At 38.4% G+C, this 21,468-nt stretch overlaps 1 protein-coding gene across 9 annotated transcripts; it reads right to left on the bottom strand.

Annotated features, from left to right (window-relative positions):
- Positions 1 to 590: 590 nt before the first annotated feature.
- Positions 591 to 20,626, bottom strand: LOC127810996 (lipase-like). 9 transcript variants are annotated; one of them, XM_052350652.1, is made up of 11 exons: positions 20,440 to 20,626; positions 20,215 to 20,300; positions 18,731 to 18,813; positions 14,460 to 14,525; positions 14,268 to 14,315; positions 14,084 to 14,151; positions 7,993 to 8,065; positions 7,690 to 7,851; positions 6,707 to 6,901; positions 6,477 to 6,565; positions 591 to 1,083 (listed from the first exon to the last, which is right to left on the bottom strand). In XM_052350652.1, exons 1-11 carry the CDS (start codon positions 20,457 to 20,459, stop codon positions 852 to 854), a joined length of 1,122 nt encoding a protein of 373 aa, XP_052206612.1. In that variant the 5' UTR covers positions 20,460 to 20,626; the 3' UTR covers positions 591 to 851. The 9 variants fall into 9 exon arrangements, with proteins under 9 accessions (XP_052206612.1, XP_052206613.1, XP_052206614.1 ...); XM_052350653.1 differs by having other exon boundaries at positions 18,731 to 18,810; positions 20,440 to 20,625; XM_052350654.1 differs by having other exon boundaries at positions 20,444 to 20,611.
- Positions 20,627 to 21,468: the final 842 nt, after the last annotated feature.

Here is a 21,468-nt window from a genome sequence, read left to right as displayed (position 1 = left end):
GAAATTGACATTTTCATGCTAGATTATATACTGCAAAATAAAATTGCGTACCCGAATTGACCGATGATGAGAATGCCATAATCTTCTTGGAACGTAACGTGAATTTGATTTATCAGTTTCCCTCTCTTGACCTTAGTTAGAAAAAAAAATTCATAATGGATTGTGACTTTCTGACAATCTATAGGAAGAGAGAGGACAGATAACTGCCCAATGTAGCGATTGCAGACAGTTTCTCCCATCAAGATAACCGCCACCTTCCACTTCCCCCACTATCCCACTAATCGGGCCACATAACAAAAATATATTTTACAGATGCATCATAATTCATGATCAAGGAATCATTTTGCTTCTTAAGAAACCCAGAGCATGGTTAACTGATGCCCCAAGAAATATTATGCACAAGCATAATATCAAATGACAAAAAAAAAACCTTTTCTCAAGGTCCAAACAGGCCCTTAATGGGAGCAAGTAAAACTTGTTTGCCAATCAATAACAGAATTAACAACTACCACCCAAAACATGAAATCATGTTGAGTCTATATATGGAAGATCATAACAACTTAAAAGAGATAAGGCAGAACAACAAGATGAAGAATATTCTAGAATAAATTTCGTATGAAATCATTAGCATGCAATATATGTATAAACAAAGATGAAATTTATTTTTTCCTTTTGAATCAGATCTTCAATATGCAATATAAATATTGACACAAGTTATATCTACAATTTAGTATATATACACATCCTCCCCTGCTAGCCCATGAGGGATACTCATCACTCACAGTTCTACAGGGACTCTAAAGAAGAATGGAAAGGAATGGCCTTCCTGGTTAATCCTGGGAGAAACCCCTCTATTGATCAAACAAATTCCAACTGAAGTTGCTTGAGTTGCTTGATTCAATCTTCATTTTCACGAAGGAAGCAGGAGGATCTCTGGACAAGATGAAATTTCCCCCAATATCTCGCGTGCTGTATGCAGCAAAACTAGGATCCGTCACAATTCTGCATGTTCCAGTTGACTCGCCCCCTAGTTTAACTCCATAATACTCTAAATGGTCTGAAATGCTGTTCCCACGCACTGACCTGCATAATTTTTCCAATTAAAAGGTCTTTAGCAACTTTTGCACTTTAGATGATGAGTATTAAATTTTCAAGATGGCAAATTGAAGCCACTTTTGCACCAACGTGGTCAATGCAATGTTCCATATGGCACTTAAGAATAGATATGAAATAAAAGAACAGAGTTCTTAATTGTCACCTCAAACCATATTAGTTGATTAATTTACAGAATAATGATAGTTGAAATAAATGTGACTGTATTATATCCACACAGATCCATTAAGTACAAAATTGTTAATTGTTAAATAATTGAGTACAATGCAATCCTACAAATCTTCCTAAATCCAGAAAGCTTCCATATCTTGCAGGATCTGATCATATCCTCAATCCACAATCATATCCTCATTTTTGGAAAGATCCTATTGTATCTTGTAAATATTCTTGATTGTATAATCTGTTTACTTTTTGCATATTCCTAAATGTACAGATTTCCTAGCCAAGGGTCTGGTCATGTAATCCTTGAGTAGTAATAATATTTTCATCTTCCATTTACATTGTTCATATCAAAACCTACATGGTATCGGAGCAAGGTTGAATCCGACAGACAAACAGCAGCAAGATGTCGCAGACAGAGGAAACCAGGTCATCCGGAGTGACAGAACGCTCAGCCAGAGCCGAAACCCAGACTGCCACACCTGCTGAATCCTTCCCTGTTAATTAGTCCCGTTAGGCTTGATGGAAGCAACTATCTTGCTTGGTCCTGCTCTTGCAAGTTGTTCATCAAAGCCAGAGTGCTGGAGGAATATATCACTGGAGTCAAAGGTACAAAACCAAAACCCGGTGCATTTGAATTCAGACGACAATGGGGACTGGAGAATTCCCTGGTCATGTCTTGGCTGCTAAACTCTAGGTAGCCAAGGATAGCAAAAGGGTATTTACTATTAACACGGCCTGGAAAATTGGGAGTGCAGTAGCCCAAACATACTCACAAGTCGGAAACGATGCCCAGATCTATGAAATCCAGAAGAAGATTCACAAGATCAAACATGGAGAATTAACGGTGGTAGGAGCTTGATTACTACCAAGATTTCCAGGCTGAGTGCCCCAGTGATGCTGCAAAGATCCAGAAGTTGATGGAGAAGGAGAGAGTCCTTGATTTCTTGGCCGAACTTAATGTGGAATATGATCAAGTAAGGGTTCAAATCCTTGGTAAAGATCCATTCCCTTCCTTGAAGCAGTCTTACTCCTACATTCAGCAAGAAGAAAGCTGCAAACATGTCATGCTTGCACCTACTGCTACAAACAGTAGGTCAGCCATGACTGTAAATCATCCAGTGAAAGATTCTCTGGTTCTACTAAGGAACAAGTGAGGTGTGAGTATTGCAGTAAACCCAGGCATACCAAGGAGACCTGTTGGTTTCTGCATGGAAAACCAACTGAAGGAAAGGGTAAAAGGAATGATGGACGTGCGCAGGCTCACATATCAGAAGTTGTTCCTGAAGAGGTTGACTCAAAAGGTGAATCAGGGGCAGCCACTTTAACTCATGAAGAAGTGGCCTTTCTTCAACAGCTTATGTCTAAGGTGAAGGTGGAACCATCTGCTGCCTCATCGACCCCTACCATGCACTCCTCTCATTTTGCCAAACCTGGTAAGGCTCTCCCATCTACACTCACTGTTGTTGAACATGGACAATGCACCTAGATCATATATTCAGGTGCATCTGCACACATGACAGGTTTAGCCTCACTCTATACATCCTACTACCCTTGTTCCGTTAAGGATAAAGTTAAAATAGCAGATGACACACTCTCTCCTATGGCTGGCAGAGGGTCTATACATTGCACTCCTTAACTTAAGCTTTCCTCGATTTTACATGTTCCTAACTTTACCAACAACCTAATTTCAGTTGGTTTTATCACTCATGATCTTAACTGTAAAGCCATTTTCTTCCTAACCTACTGTGTTTTCCAGGACTTGAACATCGGGAGAACGGTTGGCTATGGTAGACTGAGAGATGGCCTATAAATGCTGGAGAAAGTTCCCCAAGCAACTGCTCAAGCCATGCCTACAGCATTTACTAGCACTGTCCATCGAGAAATCATTCAATGGCATCATCAGTTGGGGCATCCTTCTTTTATGGTTCTTGAAAGATTATTTCCCGATTTAGCTAAAGTGTGTAGCCTCAAGGCAAGGATTTTATTTGTGAACCTTGTGAATTTGCCAAACGCATTAGAACAAATTATCCTTGAAGAGATAATAAAAGTAGCACTCCATTCAATAGTGCATTCTAATGTGTGGGGACCGAGCAGGGTAACTTCTCTTTCGGGATATAGATGGTTCATCACTTTCATTGATTGCTATAGTCAGACAACGTGGCTATACTTAATGACATCTAAGAATGAAATCAGCACCTATTTTCAAACATTCTATCACATGGTGTCTACTTAGTTTAATGCCACAATCCAAGTATTAAGGAGTGACAATGGGTTGGAATACAAGGAAAGAGGTTTTCAAGATTTCTTAAGGGACAAAGGCATCATTCATAAGACTAGTTGTGTGGATACCCCAGCTTAGAATGGAGTGGCCAAGAGGAAAAAACGACATATGCTAGAAGTTGCTCGCTCCCTCCTATTTACCATGTTGGTACCCAATCCCTATTGGGGAGATGTTATAACAACTGCTTATCTCATCAATAAGATGCCCCCGTAGACACTTAATTTTAAAGCCCCTGTAGACCTTCTTCTTAGTTCCTCATCCTAACCCATTCCACCTATAAGTATTTGGTTGTACTTGTTTTGTTCGCAACCATTCTCCCCATCTCACCAAATTAGACCCTCGCGCTTTGCAGTGTGTTTTCATTGGTTACTTTGCCACCCAGAAGGGTTACAAATGCCACCATGCCCCCCACTCACCAGACCTTTGTCAGTCTCAATGTTTCCTTTCATGAGACTACTCCTTACTTTGGCTCTCCACCTTTTTCCTTCTCGTGATACCTGTGTGAGACAAGCAGCTGAGGGGGAGACAAAACTAAAAGATGTTTTTTCCATTGGAACAAAAATAAACGTTACAGGCAGCACTACAAGTAATACTCGGCTATCATCAGAAGAAGATGCTTGACTAATAGAGGGCAATACCCAACTACTAGAGGTTGGTGCTCGGGTACCAAAAGAAGATACTCGACCACCAGAAGAAGATACTCATTATTGCCAAAAGATATTTGACTGATTGAGGAGGTGAGTACTTGAGTACCTGCAACAACAAAGTCTAGTAACTTGAGGACTTACTCCGGCAAATGTAAGGCCAATCTCGACGATCTACCTAGCCAAGAGGACATCTTGGCTTCAACAAATCTTGATAGCAACACAAGTAACTCATTGTTGCCTACTTCAAATATTGATTCTAACTTACATCTCCTTATAAACTATAGGAAAGGAATTAGAAAATGCACACAACATCTTATATCCAATCATGTTGCCTATGATTTTATGTCCACCCCAGATAAAACCTTCCTATCTCGTATAGATTCTGCAGTGGTTCCATCTAGCTGGAGACAAGCAATTGAAGATCCACAATGGAAACAAGCAATGCTGGAAGAGATTACTACTCTCGAAAAGAACCAAACCTGGGAGTTGACCACTCTACCAGAAGGAAAGAAGACTATTAGTTGTAAGTGGGTTTTCACTATTAAATATAATGCAGATGGGCAGGTAGAAAGATTAAAGGCAAGATTGGTTGTAAAGGGATTTACCCAAACTTACGGCACTAATTATGAGGAAACATTTGCCCCAGTGACAAAGATGAACACTATCCAAATACTTTATCATGTGCAGCTACCTTGGACTAGGAGTTACATTAGCTGGATGCCAAGAATGTTTTCCTAAATGGAGGCTTGGAAGAAGAAACAAGGAGATCCCTTCAGGATTCCAACCACAGGAAAGGTATGTAAACTCCCAAATGCCTTATATGGTCTCAAACAGTCTCCCAAATCCTGGTTCGAGAGATTCAGCAAGGTTGTTACAACACTTAGTTTCCATCACAGCAATGCAGACACTTAGTTTCCATCACAGCAATGCAGATCACACCATGTTCCTCAAAAACAAAGGAGGTAAGGCAACAGTCCTTATTGTTTATGTGGATGACATAGTTGTAACTGGAAATAATCTAGACAACGTTGAAAGGTTGAAAGCATGTCTAAGAACAGAATTTGAGATTAAGGACCTTGGGAAATTAAAATACTTTCTTGGTATAAAGGTTGCAAGATCAAATAAAGGAATCTTCTTATCCCAAAGGAAGTACATCTTAGACTTGCTAAAGGAAACATAGGATGTAAACTTGTTGACACTCCAATTGAGTTAAATCATAGACTGAAAACAGGAGGAGGAGATGAAGTGGATCAAGGTGGATAATACAAATTAGTGAGAAAACTTATCTATCTCACACCAAACCAGACATTGCCTATGCCGTCAGAGTTCTGAGCTAATTTATGCATAAATCTAAGGATATTCACATGGAAGGAGTCTATAGGATCCCAAGGTACCTGAAAACCACATCGGGGAAAGGCATATTGCTCTCAAATAAAGGGCTTCTAACATTGAAGGTTTTACTAATACTGATTGGGCCGAATCCCTTGCTAATAGGCGGTTTACATTAGGATATGGCACCTTCATTGGAGGAAATCTAGTCACATGGAAATGTAAGCAACAGAATGTAGTAACCAGATCAAGTGTAGAAGTTGAATATAGAGCCATGGCCCTAGGAGCATGTGTGAACTCTTATGGATAAGGAAAGCACTGGAAGAACTTGGACTGACCAATGACAAGCCTATCATGCTGCATAGTGACAACAAAGCAGCAATAAGCACTACCAACAATCATGTTCAACATGATAGGACCAAACGAATTGATATAGATAGACATTTCATCAAGGAGAAACTCACTACAGGGCAGCTATGCATCCCTTCTGTTCAATCCAAGAATCAGCTTGTGGATGTCTTTACCAAAGCCCTAACCAGCACAACTTTCCATGGGATTATTGCCAAGATAGGCATGAAAGATATTCACAAGCCATCTTGAGGGGGAGTGTTGAATAATCAAGTACTATGCAATCCTACAAATCTTCCTAAATCCATAAAGCTTCCATATCTTGCAGGATCTGATCATATCCTCAATCCACAATCATATCCTCATTTTTAGAAAGATCCTATTGTCTCTTGTAAATATTTTTGATTGTATAATCTATTTACTTTTTGCATGGTCCTAAATGTACAGATTTCCCAGCCCTATAAGAGAAGGGTCTGGTCATGTAATCCTTGAGTAGTAATAATATTTTCATCATCCATTCACATTGTTTGTATCAAAACCTACATTAATGCTCATTCAAGAATGGTAATAGAAGATCATATAAAGGAAACACTTACCTACTACAAGATGGGTCTTCGCCAGAACCATCACAGACCTTCTCAGCTCGATAAACTAAACTACCAAATCCAATCTTATAAAGCCATACCTGCAGTTTAGAAAAGGAGCACACATGAGAGAGCTGTTAATGTCAACACAAATATAATTCATACATCCATTGGGCAAATGCCATTTGATGAAAGGACTTCAAATTCTACCGTAATTTGTAAGTTTGTACTCAGAAGATTACCTCTCTTGGGAAGTGATGGTATGTCTTTTGGGCAAAATGAGAATAATAAGGTGGCAAATGAGGAACTATATCATGGTCATTTGTGACTCGAACTGTGTTTGGTACAAGTTGGCTATAGTAAGATGCAAAAGCAGCGTTACCAATACGAGGTTGTCCAAACGTCACAACATGAACATTTTTGGCTTCAATGTTGACCTGGGAATAAGAAAATCCTTTAGTGTAAAATGTATGTTTATGGTGCACCTAAGACTGAAGCAACACCTGTAGAACAAATGCTAGTCATAAAGGAAAGAATCAACCCAGAAAGGATTGATCAAGAATGGAGTTGGAACTTAATGTATACTTGCCTAATGATGAGGGAAATAAAATAAAATAAAATAAACACTACCATGTAATTGAAAGCACAAAAAGAACTAAAACTGACAGTATAGCAAGCTTTCCAACATGAAACACCAATATAGGTGCAAATGCTCCAAGATGGAAACTGCAATAAGTGGATGCCACAAGAGCCATGAAGAAATTAGAACTTTCACTGACTTGAGGCCAGATATGCTTCTTGCTAAATCTACCAGAAAATGTGAAACCAATAGTTCACCATGGTCTTTGGACCTGATGGGTCTGTCAAATATCTGTGCACAATCTTTCAGTACATAACCATATAAAAAAAAAAAAAACTTCTTGTATATAAACTTTCTTTCATAACTATCTATATTTAAACTTTCATAACCAGACATGTCAATTTCCAGAGTACACAAACAAGCAACTGGGCTCAAAAACACTGATGGCCAATATGTGTAGCATTATCTATAAATGTTTTATCTAATCCAGCACACCACATAGCTCATGGTCTGTTCAAATATATGGCTTAAAAATGATAAATTTTTTATACTATAATCGGAACCAGTGCATGATAAATCCCCCTAAGCCACAATGTTCACAGAAAATAGATCTAAACAAATGAAGAAAGAGGTCATTATGGTTACCATGAGATCCAATCCACAAAAGGCAGCCATAGCCCCTCCCATTGAGTGACCTGTAACCATAACATTAATCTCCCCATACATTTCCTTTGCTTGTTTAACAGCATTTACAATTCCAGGACGTATGGTTGTGTTATGGTATGAAGAATAAAATCCATGGTGCACCTAAAATAACACAAGCTGCATTAGTAAACAATGGCCACTTGGAAGCACCCCCCCCCCCCCTTTTTTTTTTCCAAACGTGGCCTTCCTAGAAACACCATCATTCTCACCAACACACATAGAAACTTATACTGCAAGACGTACCATTGCATTAGGCATGCCAGGGTAATTTAAGTCGAGCTGCTTCCAGTACAGGTCTTCAATCCAATTCTGTAAACTGCAGATACATAGTTTATTATTAATGGAGTGGTGTAAAATTGAAATCTTATTCCCATCACTTGCTGTACATAACTGATATATTTATATACACAATCTCTAACTGATTGTGATTATCCTAAGAATCATCAATTAAATAAAAAGGAAACAACTTAAAAGCAGAAAATTATCCTCCTAGCTGTGATCCCCTAATTGAGTATCCTAATAAAACATAACCTAAAATAGATGATTTGCGGAATCTGACATCTACACTCCCCCTCAAGCTAGGGTGAAGATATTAATCATCCCAAGCTTGGAACTTAAGTCTTCAAAGCATTTTCGAGACAAATCTTTAGTTAGGATATCGGCAACTTGCAAGCGTGTTGGAGTATAGACTAAATTGATAACATTCCCTTCAATTTTCTCCTTGATGAAGTGACAGCCAATTTCCATATGCTTAGTCATGTCATGATGTATAGGATTCTCGGCAATGCCGATGGCAAATTGATTGTCACAAAAGAGTTTCATAGGGCCCTCGATCTTGACTCCAAGTTCTTTGAGTAATCTCTTTATCCACATCTCTTCACAAATACCATGAACCATGGCATGGAATTCTGCTTCTACACTACTCCTGGAGACCACTGATTGTTTCTTGTTTCTCCAAGTAACAAGGTTGTCTCACACATAGGTGCAGTATCTAGAGGTAGACATTTCCACCCCTTGATTTGAACTTTTCTTGAAGAAGAGACCTTTCCCTAGAGTTAGTTTTCGAATATCTCAAGACTCTATAGATTGCCTCCATATGTTCTTCCCTTGGATCACTCATGAATTGGCTCACGACATTGACTACGAAACCAATATCCGGTCTAGTGTGAGAAAGATGTATGAGTTTTCCAACTAACTTTTAATACTAACCCTTATCAACTGGAGCACCTTTCTCTCCCCTTCTGAGCTTGGCGGTGGCTTCCATTGGAGTATTAGTAGGTTTACACCTGAGCATCCCACATTCCTTTAGTAGGTCCATAATGTATTTTCTCTGAGACATAGAGATTCCATTGCTAGATCTTAACACCTCCATTCCTAGGAAATATCAGAGATTTCCTAAATCTTTGATCTCAAACTCTTTGGCAAGGATTTTCTTTAGACCATCCATTTCCTCTATGAAATCACTTGGGATAATGATATCATCTACATTTACAATCAAGATGGATATTTTACCTTCCGACAACCTCTTCAAAAATAGAGTATGATCAGCTTGACATTGAGAGTAACCATGAGACTTGACCACTCTTGTGAACCTATCGAACCATGCTCTTGGTGACTACTTAAGACCATATAGAGATATTTTCAACTTGCATACCTGATTCTTCATAGTCTAAGTCTCAAACCCCGAGGGAATCTTCATGTATACCTCTTCTTCTAAGTCACTATTTAGAAACGCATTCTTCACATGAAGTTGAAGCAGTGGCCAATCTAAGTTTGTTGCTAGAGATAGGAGAACCCGAATGGTATTGAGTTTGACAATTGATGCAAAAGTTTCTTGGTAATCAACACCATAAGACTGGGTAAAACTTTTTGCAACGAGGCGACCTTTGTACCTGCCAATACTCCCATCTTCCTTATACTTCAAAGTAAAGATCCATTTGCATCGAACCAGATTTTTCCCTAAAGGCAGATTAGTGATTTCCCATGTCTGGTTCTTCTCTAAGACACGCATCTCATCTAAAACTGCAACCTTCCATGAGGGATCTACCAAGGCCTCTTGGATGCTGGTGGGAACCTGGATTGTATCCAAACTGGTAACAAATGCTCGGAATTTTGATGAGAGACCCTTATACGAAATGCAATTACGAAGAGGGTGTTTTGGGCATGATTTTAATCCCTTCCTGAGGGCAATAGGCCAATCTAGATCATTCTCAAGTGCCTCACTAGGTGTATTGTCAGAATAGTGTTACCTTTATTCATTGAATCCGGATTGGACGATTGATCAAGTTCGGTTAGTGATCAATGTTCTTCTTGATCTCGAGCACTTCCTATCCTGGAGTAGACACGAAGTTCTGTATTTGTTGGTAAGTGACCATCAGTAGGATTAGATGGAGAATGAGGCTCAAATTGAGCAGTATTGGTAGAGTTGAGAGACAACAAAGGAGGAGGAGCAAAAAGATTCAGAGCATCCCAAGAACATTCCTTGGTGAAGTCACTCTCCCCCTGAATGGTAGGATTGGGATAAAATGGCTGATGTTCAAAGAAAGTGACATCCATTGAGTGATAGCACTTTCACATGGAAGGAGAAAAACACTTATACCCTTTCTAGTTAGGAGAGTATCCCAAGAAAATACACTTGATGGCCCAGGGATCAAACTTGCCACGATTATGTGGATGAAGATGGACAAAGACTAAGCATCCGAACACTTTAAAAGGAATGGTGGACACAAATCGAGAGTGGGGGATAGGTCATGAGGAGGGCTTGGAAAGGAGTTTGGAACTAAAAGGACCCAAGAAGGCATCTAATTAATGAGGTAGATTGCTGTGAGAATAGCATCCCCCCAAAAATGTGCTGGAACATTAGTGGAAAACATGAGAGATAGGCGACAATTTCAAGGAGGTGACAATTTTCCCGTTCAACAATAGCATTGTGCTGAGTATCGACACAAGAAGTTTGACGAATAATCCCTTGTTGTAAAAGATAACCACCCAGGACAGAGCTGAAGTACTCTTTGGCATTGTTAGTTCTCAAAACTTGGATTTTGGTATAAAACTAAGTTTGAATCATGGTGTTGAAATTTCTGAAAACTTGAGCAACCTCAGATTTTTCTTTTAGAAGGAATACCCAAGTTAAGCGAGTGTGGTTATCAATTAAAGACACAAACCAACGAAATCCCAAAACATGTCTTGTGCGAGAAGGTCCCCATATGTCACTATCAAACATGGCAAATGGACGAGATGGTTTATATGGTTGAGGTCAAAAAGAACGACGAGTATGTTTTGATAATTGACACACCTCACATTGGAGTAAACTTTAATTTTTACTCTCAAATAACAATGGGAACAACTTCTCAAGATATGTGAAATTCAGATGGCCTAATTGAAAATGCCAAAGCATGGCCGGTTTATTAGAGCTGGGAATAGAAACATTAAAAGAGGTACTACTACAACTTAAATTGCCAATGTGCAGATTTCGGTCATGAGGAGAGGAAGTGTTCGAGAGAAGGTATAACCCGAGTACTACCTCGCACTGCTAATCGTCCTCCCTATATCCAAATCCTGAAATTCACACTGATTTTTGGAAAACTTAGTGATGCAGTTATAATCCTGAGTGATTTTGCTGATAGATAATAAGTTGCCATCCAAATCGGGAACAAATAACACGGAGCGAAGAAGAAAAGTCTCAGTTGACTTCACTATTCCCACACCGACTACTTGGGATTGAGTGCCATTGGCAATCCGAACAGTCCACATTTCTTTACAAGGGTAGATATGAGAGAATAGCCGTGAGTTTCCGGTCATATGATCTAAGACCCCGAAGTCTACAATCCATACATTTGAAAGGTTGATTTTAACACTGAAAGGATGAAGGATATTACCTTTGTGAGCTATTGTGCCAGCTGCAATGACTAAGGAGGAAGGACTGCTTTGGGACTGCCCCAAAATCTGCTGCAAGAACTTCATTTGTTTTTTGCTAAAGTGCAATTTCAGGGGAGGTATTCCGTTCCTCTGAATTGACCATGCTCCCTCTACTTTCTATTCAGTTTGGAGGTTTCATGTCTGCTGGTTTCCCATGTAAATCCCAGCATTTATCCTTGGTATGACCAAGTTTGTGACAGAACTCACATTTTGGCCGCTCCTGCTTCTGTTTTCTGTGATTTGATGAGGGGTGGTTCCCACAGGCAGCAAGTGCAGCAGCTTCAGGAGAAGGATTCTGAGTTCCCAGCATAACATTCTTTCTACTTTCTTCACGTCTCACTTCAGCAAAGGCTTCTCGGAGACTTGGAGTGGATCTTGTAGATAAGATTCTGCTCCGAACATCATCCCAGTTCTTGTTTAAATCAATCAAGAATTTGTACAGCCACTGCTGTTCAATAATCTTCCTGTAGTATTGATCATCTTTTGGGCACTTCCACTGGTGTGACTTGAACATGTCCAACTGCTGCCAGTGACGATCCAAAGTGCTAAAGTACTGAGTAACGGTCAGATCTCCTTGCCGCTGATCATGGAGGATGCACTCTATCTCGAGAAATTCTGATGTGTTTTCCACGTGAGAAGCGGCCTCCTTTACAGCAATTCGGATTTCTGCAGCCATGTCATACAGGAGGAAGTTTTCGCCAATTTTGTTTGTCATGGAGTTAAGAAGCCAAGACATAACTAGGTTGTTCTCAGTCTTCCATGATCGATATTTTGGATCCTCCTTGGGTTGCACAGCTTCGCCGGTCCAGTATTCATCTTGCCCTTTCTCGGAGATGAAGATCAGACTGACTGCAACCACTGGAGGTAATTGTGACCATTCAACTTATGGTTGGTGATGGTGAATGAGGAGCTATCAGCGGCTCCTATATGACTCGAGATGACATCCACCAATGAGGAACCCTTCTCGATAGCCATAACTGTTGTGAACGAAGGCTAGGTTGGCATGAACAAGGCTCAGGTTCAAATGAGGATGATCTTGGTGATGGACGACAGGGACAGCGACAAGGGATGACAACGAAGACGTCGCAACTAACGTTACAAAGGAGTAGGGGGTACTTTGCGACTGAGCAGCTGCTCAATCTTGGTAGGTGACAGATGGGCCACCAGCCATTATGGCTGGAGAAGACAAAGATGTAAAGGACCGATGATTATGGCTCTAATTCCATGTGGAAAAATTGAAATCTTATCCCCATCACTTGCTGTACATAACTGATATATTTATATACACAAGGGGATCCTCAATCACATCTCTTAACAGATTGTGATTATCCTAAGAATCATCAATCAAATAAAAAAGAAACAATTTAAAAGCAGAAAATTCTCCTCCTAGCTGTGATCCCCTAATTGGGTATCCTAACTGAACATAACCTAAAATAGATGATTTGCGGAATCCGGACATCTACATGGAGGCATAGGCTTTGAGGAAAAGCGGAGGTCCACGTGACATAAAACTAACTTTATCTCTTCATTTTGTAACTTCTATACGGTATCTATAGAACAAGACTTATCCAAATCCCAAATAATGTTTCAGACAACATAGGATATCAACTTTTACATCACATAGTATGCTGTGAAGATTCTAAATCAGCTCATATACTAATTGGAAAATAATAATTGTGAAAAGGAGACCCTGAAAGATAGATTACTGAATTGTTTAATCTGTTCCAACAGTACACTTACCACTTTTCTCACTCATTCCATTTATGTAATCTTTAATTCTTTATATAATCTGTACTATCTTCATGCATACTGGTGGTACCGCAACAAAGAATACATATATATACACACATATATGTACAATTACATATATGGAGTAGTTACTACTGATAGTTCGTACATCTTTTCTGTATTTCTCTATGGAAGACACAATCACATAGTTCAAAATAGAGCAACAATAAGATCCAACTACATAATACTACCATGGAAAGATACTGACCATGCATATACATTCAGATTTTAACTATAAAAAGAATGATGTTGAAACAGCAGTTCTATACATGATTCTATTTCATTGCCTACGATATCTTCAATACAACAACTGACAGTTTTGTCAAAGAAAAAATAACAGAACTGAGAAAGGTTATTAATGTCTCCTCAAAAAATATGTATTCAATCTGAACTAGAAAACCCTTAAGATTTGAGAACCATAACTGTCAAATGTCAGTGGGTTTCCTACTACTCAAGAAAAGACAGATAATGTGTTATTACTCTGGTCAACATACAGAGGTGGATCACTCACTAAATCAGACCACTCAAGTTGCACACAGGCCCTTTAACATCTTATCAAACATGTTGCAAGCAATAATGCTGCTAAAAAATATATAATAAGTAATCAAGACCGTGATGATCTTTTAACCTGCGTTCCTGAGTTCCTCGGAATGCAATCACAATAGCATTAAGATCCTTTGCCACCCCAACAAATCCCTGCTATCAATATCCATAATTAATATCCTAAGTTAAAATAATAGAGGACTAACATCAATAATGCAAGGGAAATGAATGCTTCATTTCCACATGCTATCATGCTGCGAGAAATGCACCTGTAAGCAGTGCTGAACATCCACAATCAGTTCTATCACCTCAAATCCCTGCTTCCAACAAAAACAAACCATCAGAATACTCGCTCGGGAAAGAAAAGCAGCTGCAAATGAAACACCATAATAGTTATATTTAGCTACATAAAGAGATAGATCAATTAATTGAAAGCTGCATGCATGATGACAATATTGTACCTTAGTCAGACCATCACATCTTGAGCAAGTCCAAGTAAATAATTCTGTCATATCTGACAAGTATACCTGCAAGGGTAACTGTTAGAAAGATCTCTTGTCCACATTTCTAGATTCAAGGCTGACTGCAAAGGATAGCAATGTGAAATAATCTTAAGCAACCACCAGAGAATATTCACTATTGCTGGATTAGAAGAATAAGAATTAATTCATCAAACCACACTTAAGTGTTCAAGTAAAAAGGAAATGTTGTGTTTAGGGACAGGGTCAATTGGGGGGTGGGGGGGCCATAAAACAAATTGCTGTGTTTACTACCTAGAGTGCCACATGGAAATGCCCAATACACTTTATTGAGCCATGTGTTAGTACTGTAAGATGACACATATACCGCTATTGCCATCACCAGCTCAAGGAGAACCCTGACAAACACACATGATCACAAAAGGAATCTTTGGTCAAGCACCATGAACAAGTTGCCTTTGCCAAAGCACTCGATCTTTGTTTTCATTTCTTCTTGAGAACAAGTCAGCATTTGACCCATACATTGACTCCACTTGAGGCCTCACTTTCATCAACCACGCCGGACCTTGTATCATTGCACTCTCACCCTTATATTGGTGAGATATTCCCATTGCAACCTAGATTGAGATGAGGCCTGGGTACTTGTCATGACAGTCTAGCACATTAGTGGGTAGCTTTCATAGCAGTATCAAGATGTTCAGCCATGTCTCCTTTAAGAAAACTTTAGCTTTGTATCAAGACCTTGGGAGTATACTCGCAAGAGAGCAGTGGTAGTAGCAGATTAGTTCTCAAGGGAATAACAGTTGGTAGTTATTCTTGTTCTAACAGAAAAACTGTTATAAGGAGTAGCTATATAAAGCTACTCGAGAAGGTGGTTGAGAAATAAGAAATCTGAATTCTTTTCTCTCTTCAATTCTCCCTAATTTCTCCCTGTTTTCTCCGTCTTCTTTCTCTTTCCCTCTCTCGTTTTACACTTTGTTCTTCATCAAACCCTAAGTCAGGACAGGATCCTGACATTTTGTGTAACAACCTGCCCCCTCAAGGCATGTCACTATTCTCGGATTTTTTTTTAAATATATATTTTTTCTCACAATACGATCTCAAAATTCTCAAAATACCATATTTAAAAATTCCTAAACATATATATTTAGCATTCCAAATAATAAGCTAAGGAATGGTAAATTAAATATTTGCGAATGCAAAATCAAAACCTACAGGAATATTGTAATTGCAAATGAATTCAAACCATATAATATTGTTCTCAATAACCATAAAAATTACAATATCTGACAGAAAAACAACCTATAATATAATATGCCTAATATCATCAAAAATCCCACAACTCGTCCTACTATGAATATAGGACAAAAATACAATTGAAATCATGTCTCGACAATCTCCTTTCTCTTTCTACTGCTCGACCTACTTGGAATGTTGAATATTCCAGAGATAAAGTCCAAATTAGAAGATAAATCTTCTAAGTGAGGGTTAAAATAATTTTCATGAATAAATTATGCATAGACATGAATCAACCGACACCCTTGAGTAGCTTTCGTTAGCATTCTAGTCCCAGCACGAAACCCTAGGCAATCATCCTGGCAAGCACACACGGCACAGGATATCCCTATGGTCATACCGTCAACCACACTTGAGGAAATGCAGGTCAAACAACTAGGGCAACATCCTACCCCGTCATGGTTAACATGGATGACACAAATAATATCATGTCAAATACAATATCACAATTACCGAGGCAATATAACATGCACAGATATCACAAGAAGCACATAAATCGCAAATATTTTAGCAACCCTCGTGAATATCACGCTCAATTTAGGTAAACCATTTCACGTGTAAATTCTCGAGATAAACCACTCACTTTGATCTAATTGTTTAAGCTTTCTCGAAACTCGTGCCTTGATATTTTTCCTAACCAAATTTCAAAAAAAATAATGAAATTAAATTCCCTAATTTTTCAGAACGTTTCCATATTTTTTCCCCTTTTTTTTTTTTCCATTTTTTCACTGTTTTTCCCTTTTTTTATATTTTTTTCCTATTTTTCTCTTACATCACACACCCGCACCCACGCGCCTTCTCCAGTTGTCTTCTCTAATGATCCTCTTACCGTCAGCTACTGGTTTTGCTTGTTTTCTTTGTTTTTCTTCCTCTATCTTGCTCTATTCTTCCTTCTGAACACGATGGACCAACCCTTAACTCGAAAATTCGGCCAAAACTCCCTCGATTTGGCTGATTAATCCTCGACTCCGGCGATACCCAATTTTCCAATGAAGCTTCAAAACCACACCAAAATCCCTCAAAACTCTCCAGAAATTTTCTCCCTCACTTAGAGAACAAAAGCCCTCTATCCATTTCCCTAAATTTCTTCCCAAATGCTCAGATTTTCAACTGAAATTTTGATGAAACCCTCGGCCAAAATCTGGCTATTTATAGCCTTTTTCCGGCTGTTCCTTTGGCCAATCAGGGCACTTCCCTGCACCGGTGATCATACCCTAGACCATGATTGATGTGAATCAGGTTGCTAAAGTCTCACAAGATCTGTTGAGCATTCATGGAGGTCCAATAACAAGATTTGCAAGATTACAAGATTTGGGATTGATAGATTGAATGAGTAACTAATTGATAAGATTTTCAAGATTACAAGATTTGGGGTTGATAGAATGAATGATTGATTGAGAAGATTTGCAAGATTGCAAGATTTGGGGTTGATTGATTGACAAAATTTGCAAGATTTGGGGATGATTGATTAATAAGATCCAGGCGCATAAAAAGGAATGGTTGAATATTTGACCACTTCCCTTATTTCCTACTTTGTTTTTAAATCTTTTCTATTTTAGATAATTCTTGTTTCTTTATTATCAGATTATGTTATTTCTTTCTTGTAATCAATTCCTACTATGCCTAGGATTTGATTTATTTCCTTCTAGTTTAGGATTGGTGTTCGGTTATATAAGCCAATGTAACCCGAGAGGAATTTAGTTTTTGGACAATATTATTAGTGAGAGTTTTCTCTTTGGTTCTTCAATGAACTACTTTGAACTTATCAAGATTTCATCTTGTGGCGTTCATCCTTGACTTATCACTCACAACTCTTCTTGTCTATCTTGAGTGTGGCGTCAACCCTAACCTTCTTATACCTTTGGTTTTTATCTCTTTATAGATAACAGGTCAAGGTACTTTGTTTTTGTTTATCACGAATCTGTTTTAGAACAATCATTGGCAAATGAACCATTTTTTATCGTCGGGTCTCACCTTCCTTCGTGGGGTTCACATCATTATGATGGCCCTAAACTCTACCTGAAACGACAATTTGATGCTGATGGCAGGTGGCCACAGTGCAGTCGCCGGCTGTTGCAATGTTCACACTACATTTTTGCTATTTGGTCCCTCTAGTTCTTCCTTCTTTCACTTTGGCTCCTTGCCCTCAAGTCCTTGAGTTTCCAAAAATTATACTTTAACCCCATAACTTTGAAAATTTACACTTTTACCCCCATAAAAATTTCACTTAAGCCCATAAAAATTTTCACGTATTACACTTTTCTAGTAAGAGAAATAAAGAGAGACCCAACACAAAATCAAAAAAGACAAACAGAGACCTTCCACTTGCAATGTCTAAAGGACAAGTTAGATATACACATAACTACCATAGATTTGGGCAATGTTCATTCTAAATTTGGCTCTCAAGGCCTAACTGCACTAACAAAAAGCATGTTGCCATTGGAGGGACAGACTAATTCATTTCAACCATCCTCTATCAAGGGCTTTATACCACAAAGCTTTCTCTTGCTCTATCCATCTTCGTCTCTAATGGTATTCATTTCATCATGGTGCACACTATCAACTCCCAGAGGGTCCTAGTGTTTATACCGCAAAGCTTTCTCTTGCTCTATCCATCTTCGTCTCTAATGGTATTCATTTCATCATGGTGCACACTATCAACTTCCAGAGGGTCCTAGTCCCCCAATCACTCAAAATCCAACCTCTTCTTATAAACAATATAATGAGATCATTGCAAAGAGGAGTGTTATAATGGCATTGTAAAGAACAAAAACAAAGGTTTTTTTTTATCATTTGTCAAAATTGAAACTTGAAAGTGGTCAAACAGATTAATTGAGTGAGAAGAATTTTATCTGGGATCATTCATTTCAGATCATTTAAATAGATTAATTGAGTGAAATATATGCATGCCATTAACACATCAAGTCCATATCCTTGTTATGCAGTAAGATACTTACTGCAGAAGCATACTCCACTAATATTGTCGCGAGTGTGTGATTGTAGTTGGACAAATGATCTTTGTGCTTGACTCTGAGTTCTGCTGTACAACACTGTAATAAGTAAGAATTTTGTTCTATAATCTTGCACAATGATAAGCTCAACAATATGTATTGCTATAACCACTCATATCATGCAGAGAACAGTATATATATAGCTGACAACAAAAAGTAGAAAACCCAGTAGGCCAAAAGAAAACCTAGTCTACAAATATTTTTTTTTTTTAAAGATAAAGATAAAAAGAGAGAGATTTGAAATCTTTTCCGGCAAAAGATGCACGCAAATATTCATAGGATAAGAGGCACAAACTTTTTAATTTCCCTGTGCCCTCCAGGGGTCCCAGGGGGGTTGGGGGGGGGGGGGGAGATATTCAATTCATATATGAAAGTGAAACAATCACTGGATCCATCTCAAAGAGAGACAATATAACAGTTATGGCTATTAAAGATTAGGATAATATGTAATGGTTATAACCATAAGTTCCAGAAGAACTGATGAAGATAACTGCAACCATGCGTAACATGGTTCTCCAAGTGACATCGTGGAATGTGGTGAATAGGAGTTATGTGGAAGCCCCCCATTTAAAGGGCTGCTATAGAAAAAACTCATAACCATTACTAAATAAGCTTTAAAATAAAAAAAGAAAAAAGAAAACTGAAATTGTTTCAACTTGGGTGTTCAGGGGACAATGGAGACTTGGGACACACAATGGGTCTGTTGGTTCCAAAAAATGTTCTGAAAACCATTTAGAAAAACTTCTTTTAAAACAAAACAATTTAAGAGTACAAGACAAATTTGTTGTCACTGGTTTGACCAATAGTCTTGTACGAAAATGAAAGCTATATGAGAACAATGTGATCTTAATGTTTTCCCCAATTTCAAAATAATGGACCTCATCAAAAACACACACTCAAGAGTCACGTCAAAACCAGACCCATAATCTATATATAGTTTTCACAAGGAAAAAGACTTCAGGCATCTTATTTTGGCTCCCAGAGAAAACAGCATCCAGTACGTTTGTATAAACAAGTTCTCCAGAATTTTCCAGATCTAGAAACATTTTCAGAACAACCAAATGCACTCCCATCGGAAGAGACCATAGGTAAAAGCCAAATCTATGTAGGCATCGGATGCCTGTCTTCCCGGCACCCAAAATATAATGAATCATGTTTTACAGAACTGGTCAGCCCATATCCTCCCAAGTTGCTCCTCCTTCTAGAAAGTCAAAAGTATGAACATCCAGACCTAACCCGCATTTAACCTTCCAACTAGTAGAGTAAAATTCTTTCTTCCTTTTCCCAACAAACCCTAATGATGGAGCCCCATATATTTAACACGGAAAATTCTGCACCCTTTTTAGCTAAATTTGAAGTAAAACTAACCAATCAACAAACTGATAATTTTTTTAACTGAGATCAATTTGATAAATGCACTGAAAAAGTACCTCTAGCACCACATAAAACAATCGAACTCATCAAAATTACAACCTTCAGCCACTTTCTTCCCTCCATGGTCTGCACAAAACAAAACCTAGAGACAACAATTATATAAAAAAATCAACAAATCTGTAAGTACAATCCAAAAAATCATATCTTAAACAACAATTCAAAGAACATCATGCAGAGACCATGAACCGCTCTATGAAAGTACTTGTTATATACACACATACATACATATCAACGAGCGCATGTACCGGCCGGACTGCAAGATATTCCGGCGATCGCTCCACTGGTGCTCGCTTGGGCCGCCGTGAGGATAAGGATAAACGACAGCGTATTCGAAGGAAACGCAATGAATTCTCTCGAATCGACTGATATTGATGACTTGAATTGAAGGACTAACTATGCGGCAATGTACGAACTCACCCTTGTGTTTGCTTTATTTACGTCCTGTTGCGTATTTTCCTTGTGGTCTTTTAGTCCTTGCAGTCGGGGTGTTATGGTAAATAAACTGAGACATCGTCAGGAGTCGAGGATGACGATGACGTGGAATTCGTACAGGGTTTCAAGTTTTCTTGCCCCTGCTGAGCTGACGCTTTTTGTCAGCCTGCGCACGCAACGTGCACGTGACATATTGCGCTTTTTCATGTTTTAGAAAAACTATGTTTAGACTATTACACTTTTACTTTTCTGGGTTTCTAGACATATTTGAAGAATTTTGGGGGTGAAAATGAAAATAAGTAAAATGACTCATCCTTTCTGGTATATTCAAGTCATCCAATTATCCACTAACGTAATTTACCCGCGGTGCATTGTTAAATGAAGCCTGTTTAGTATTTTTCACCACATTATAACTTTATCCCAAACAAATCCCATTAAAGTAATAGTCATTCAAAGTATCTTAAAAAATTATAAGAAATGTTCAGTCCATCTACTTTACTCGTCTCATTAATAATGAAAAATTTCTCATAATGTTGGATATTCTTAAGAATTATGAATGATATCTTTTAAAATCACGTAATAATAAAAAATTTAAACTCTCTTGTCATAATTAATATTATAATTATATGATATAAATTCTTAAACTTTTAATTACGAGGCGTGCTACTTTACTCAATAGATTTATAGAAGAGCTTACCAAATGTGATTAAAAAAATCAAAATGCCCTTACTCAAAATACAAATTTGCAAAAAATGCCACTAGTCACTGCTCTCTCCTCTCTCCATTCCCATGGTCGTCTCGTTGCCGTTCGTTGCTAT

Source organism: Diospyros lotus, chromosome 10 (genome assembly GCF_014633365.1).
Source record: "Diospyros lotus cultivar Yz01 chromosome 10, ASM1463336v1, whole genome shotgun sequence".
NCBI classification, from domain to species: Eukaryota; Viridiplantae; Streptophyta; class Magnoliopsida; order Ericales; family Ebenaceae; genus Diospyros; species Diospyros lotus.
The sequence above is the reverse complement of the archived record's forward strand: the minus strand, read 5'-3'. Positions and strand labels throughout refer to the sequence as shown.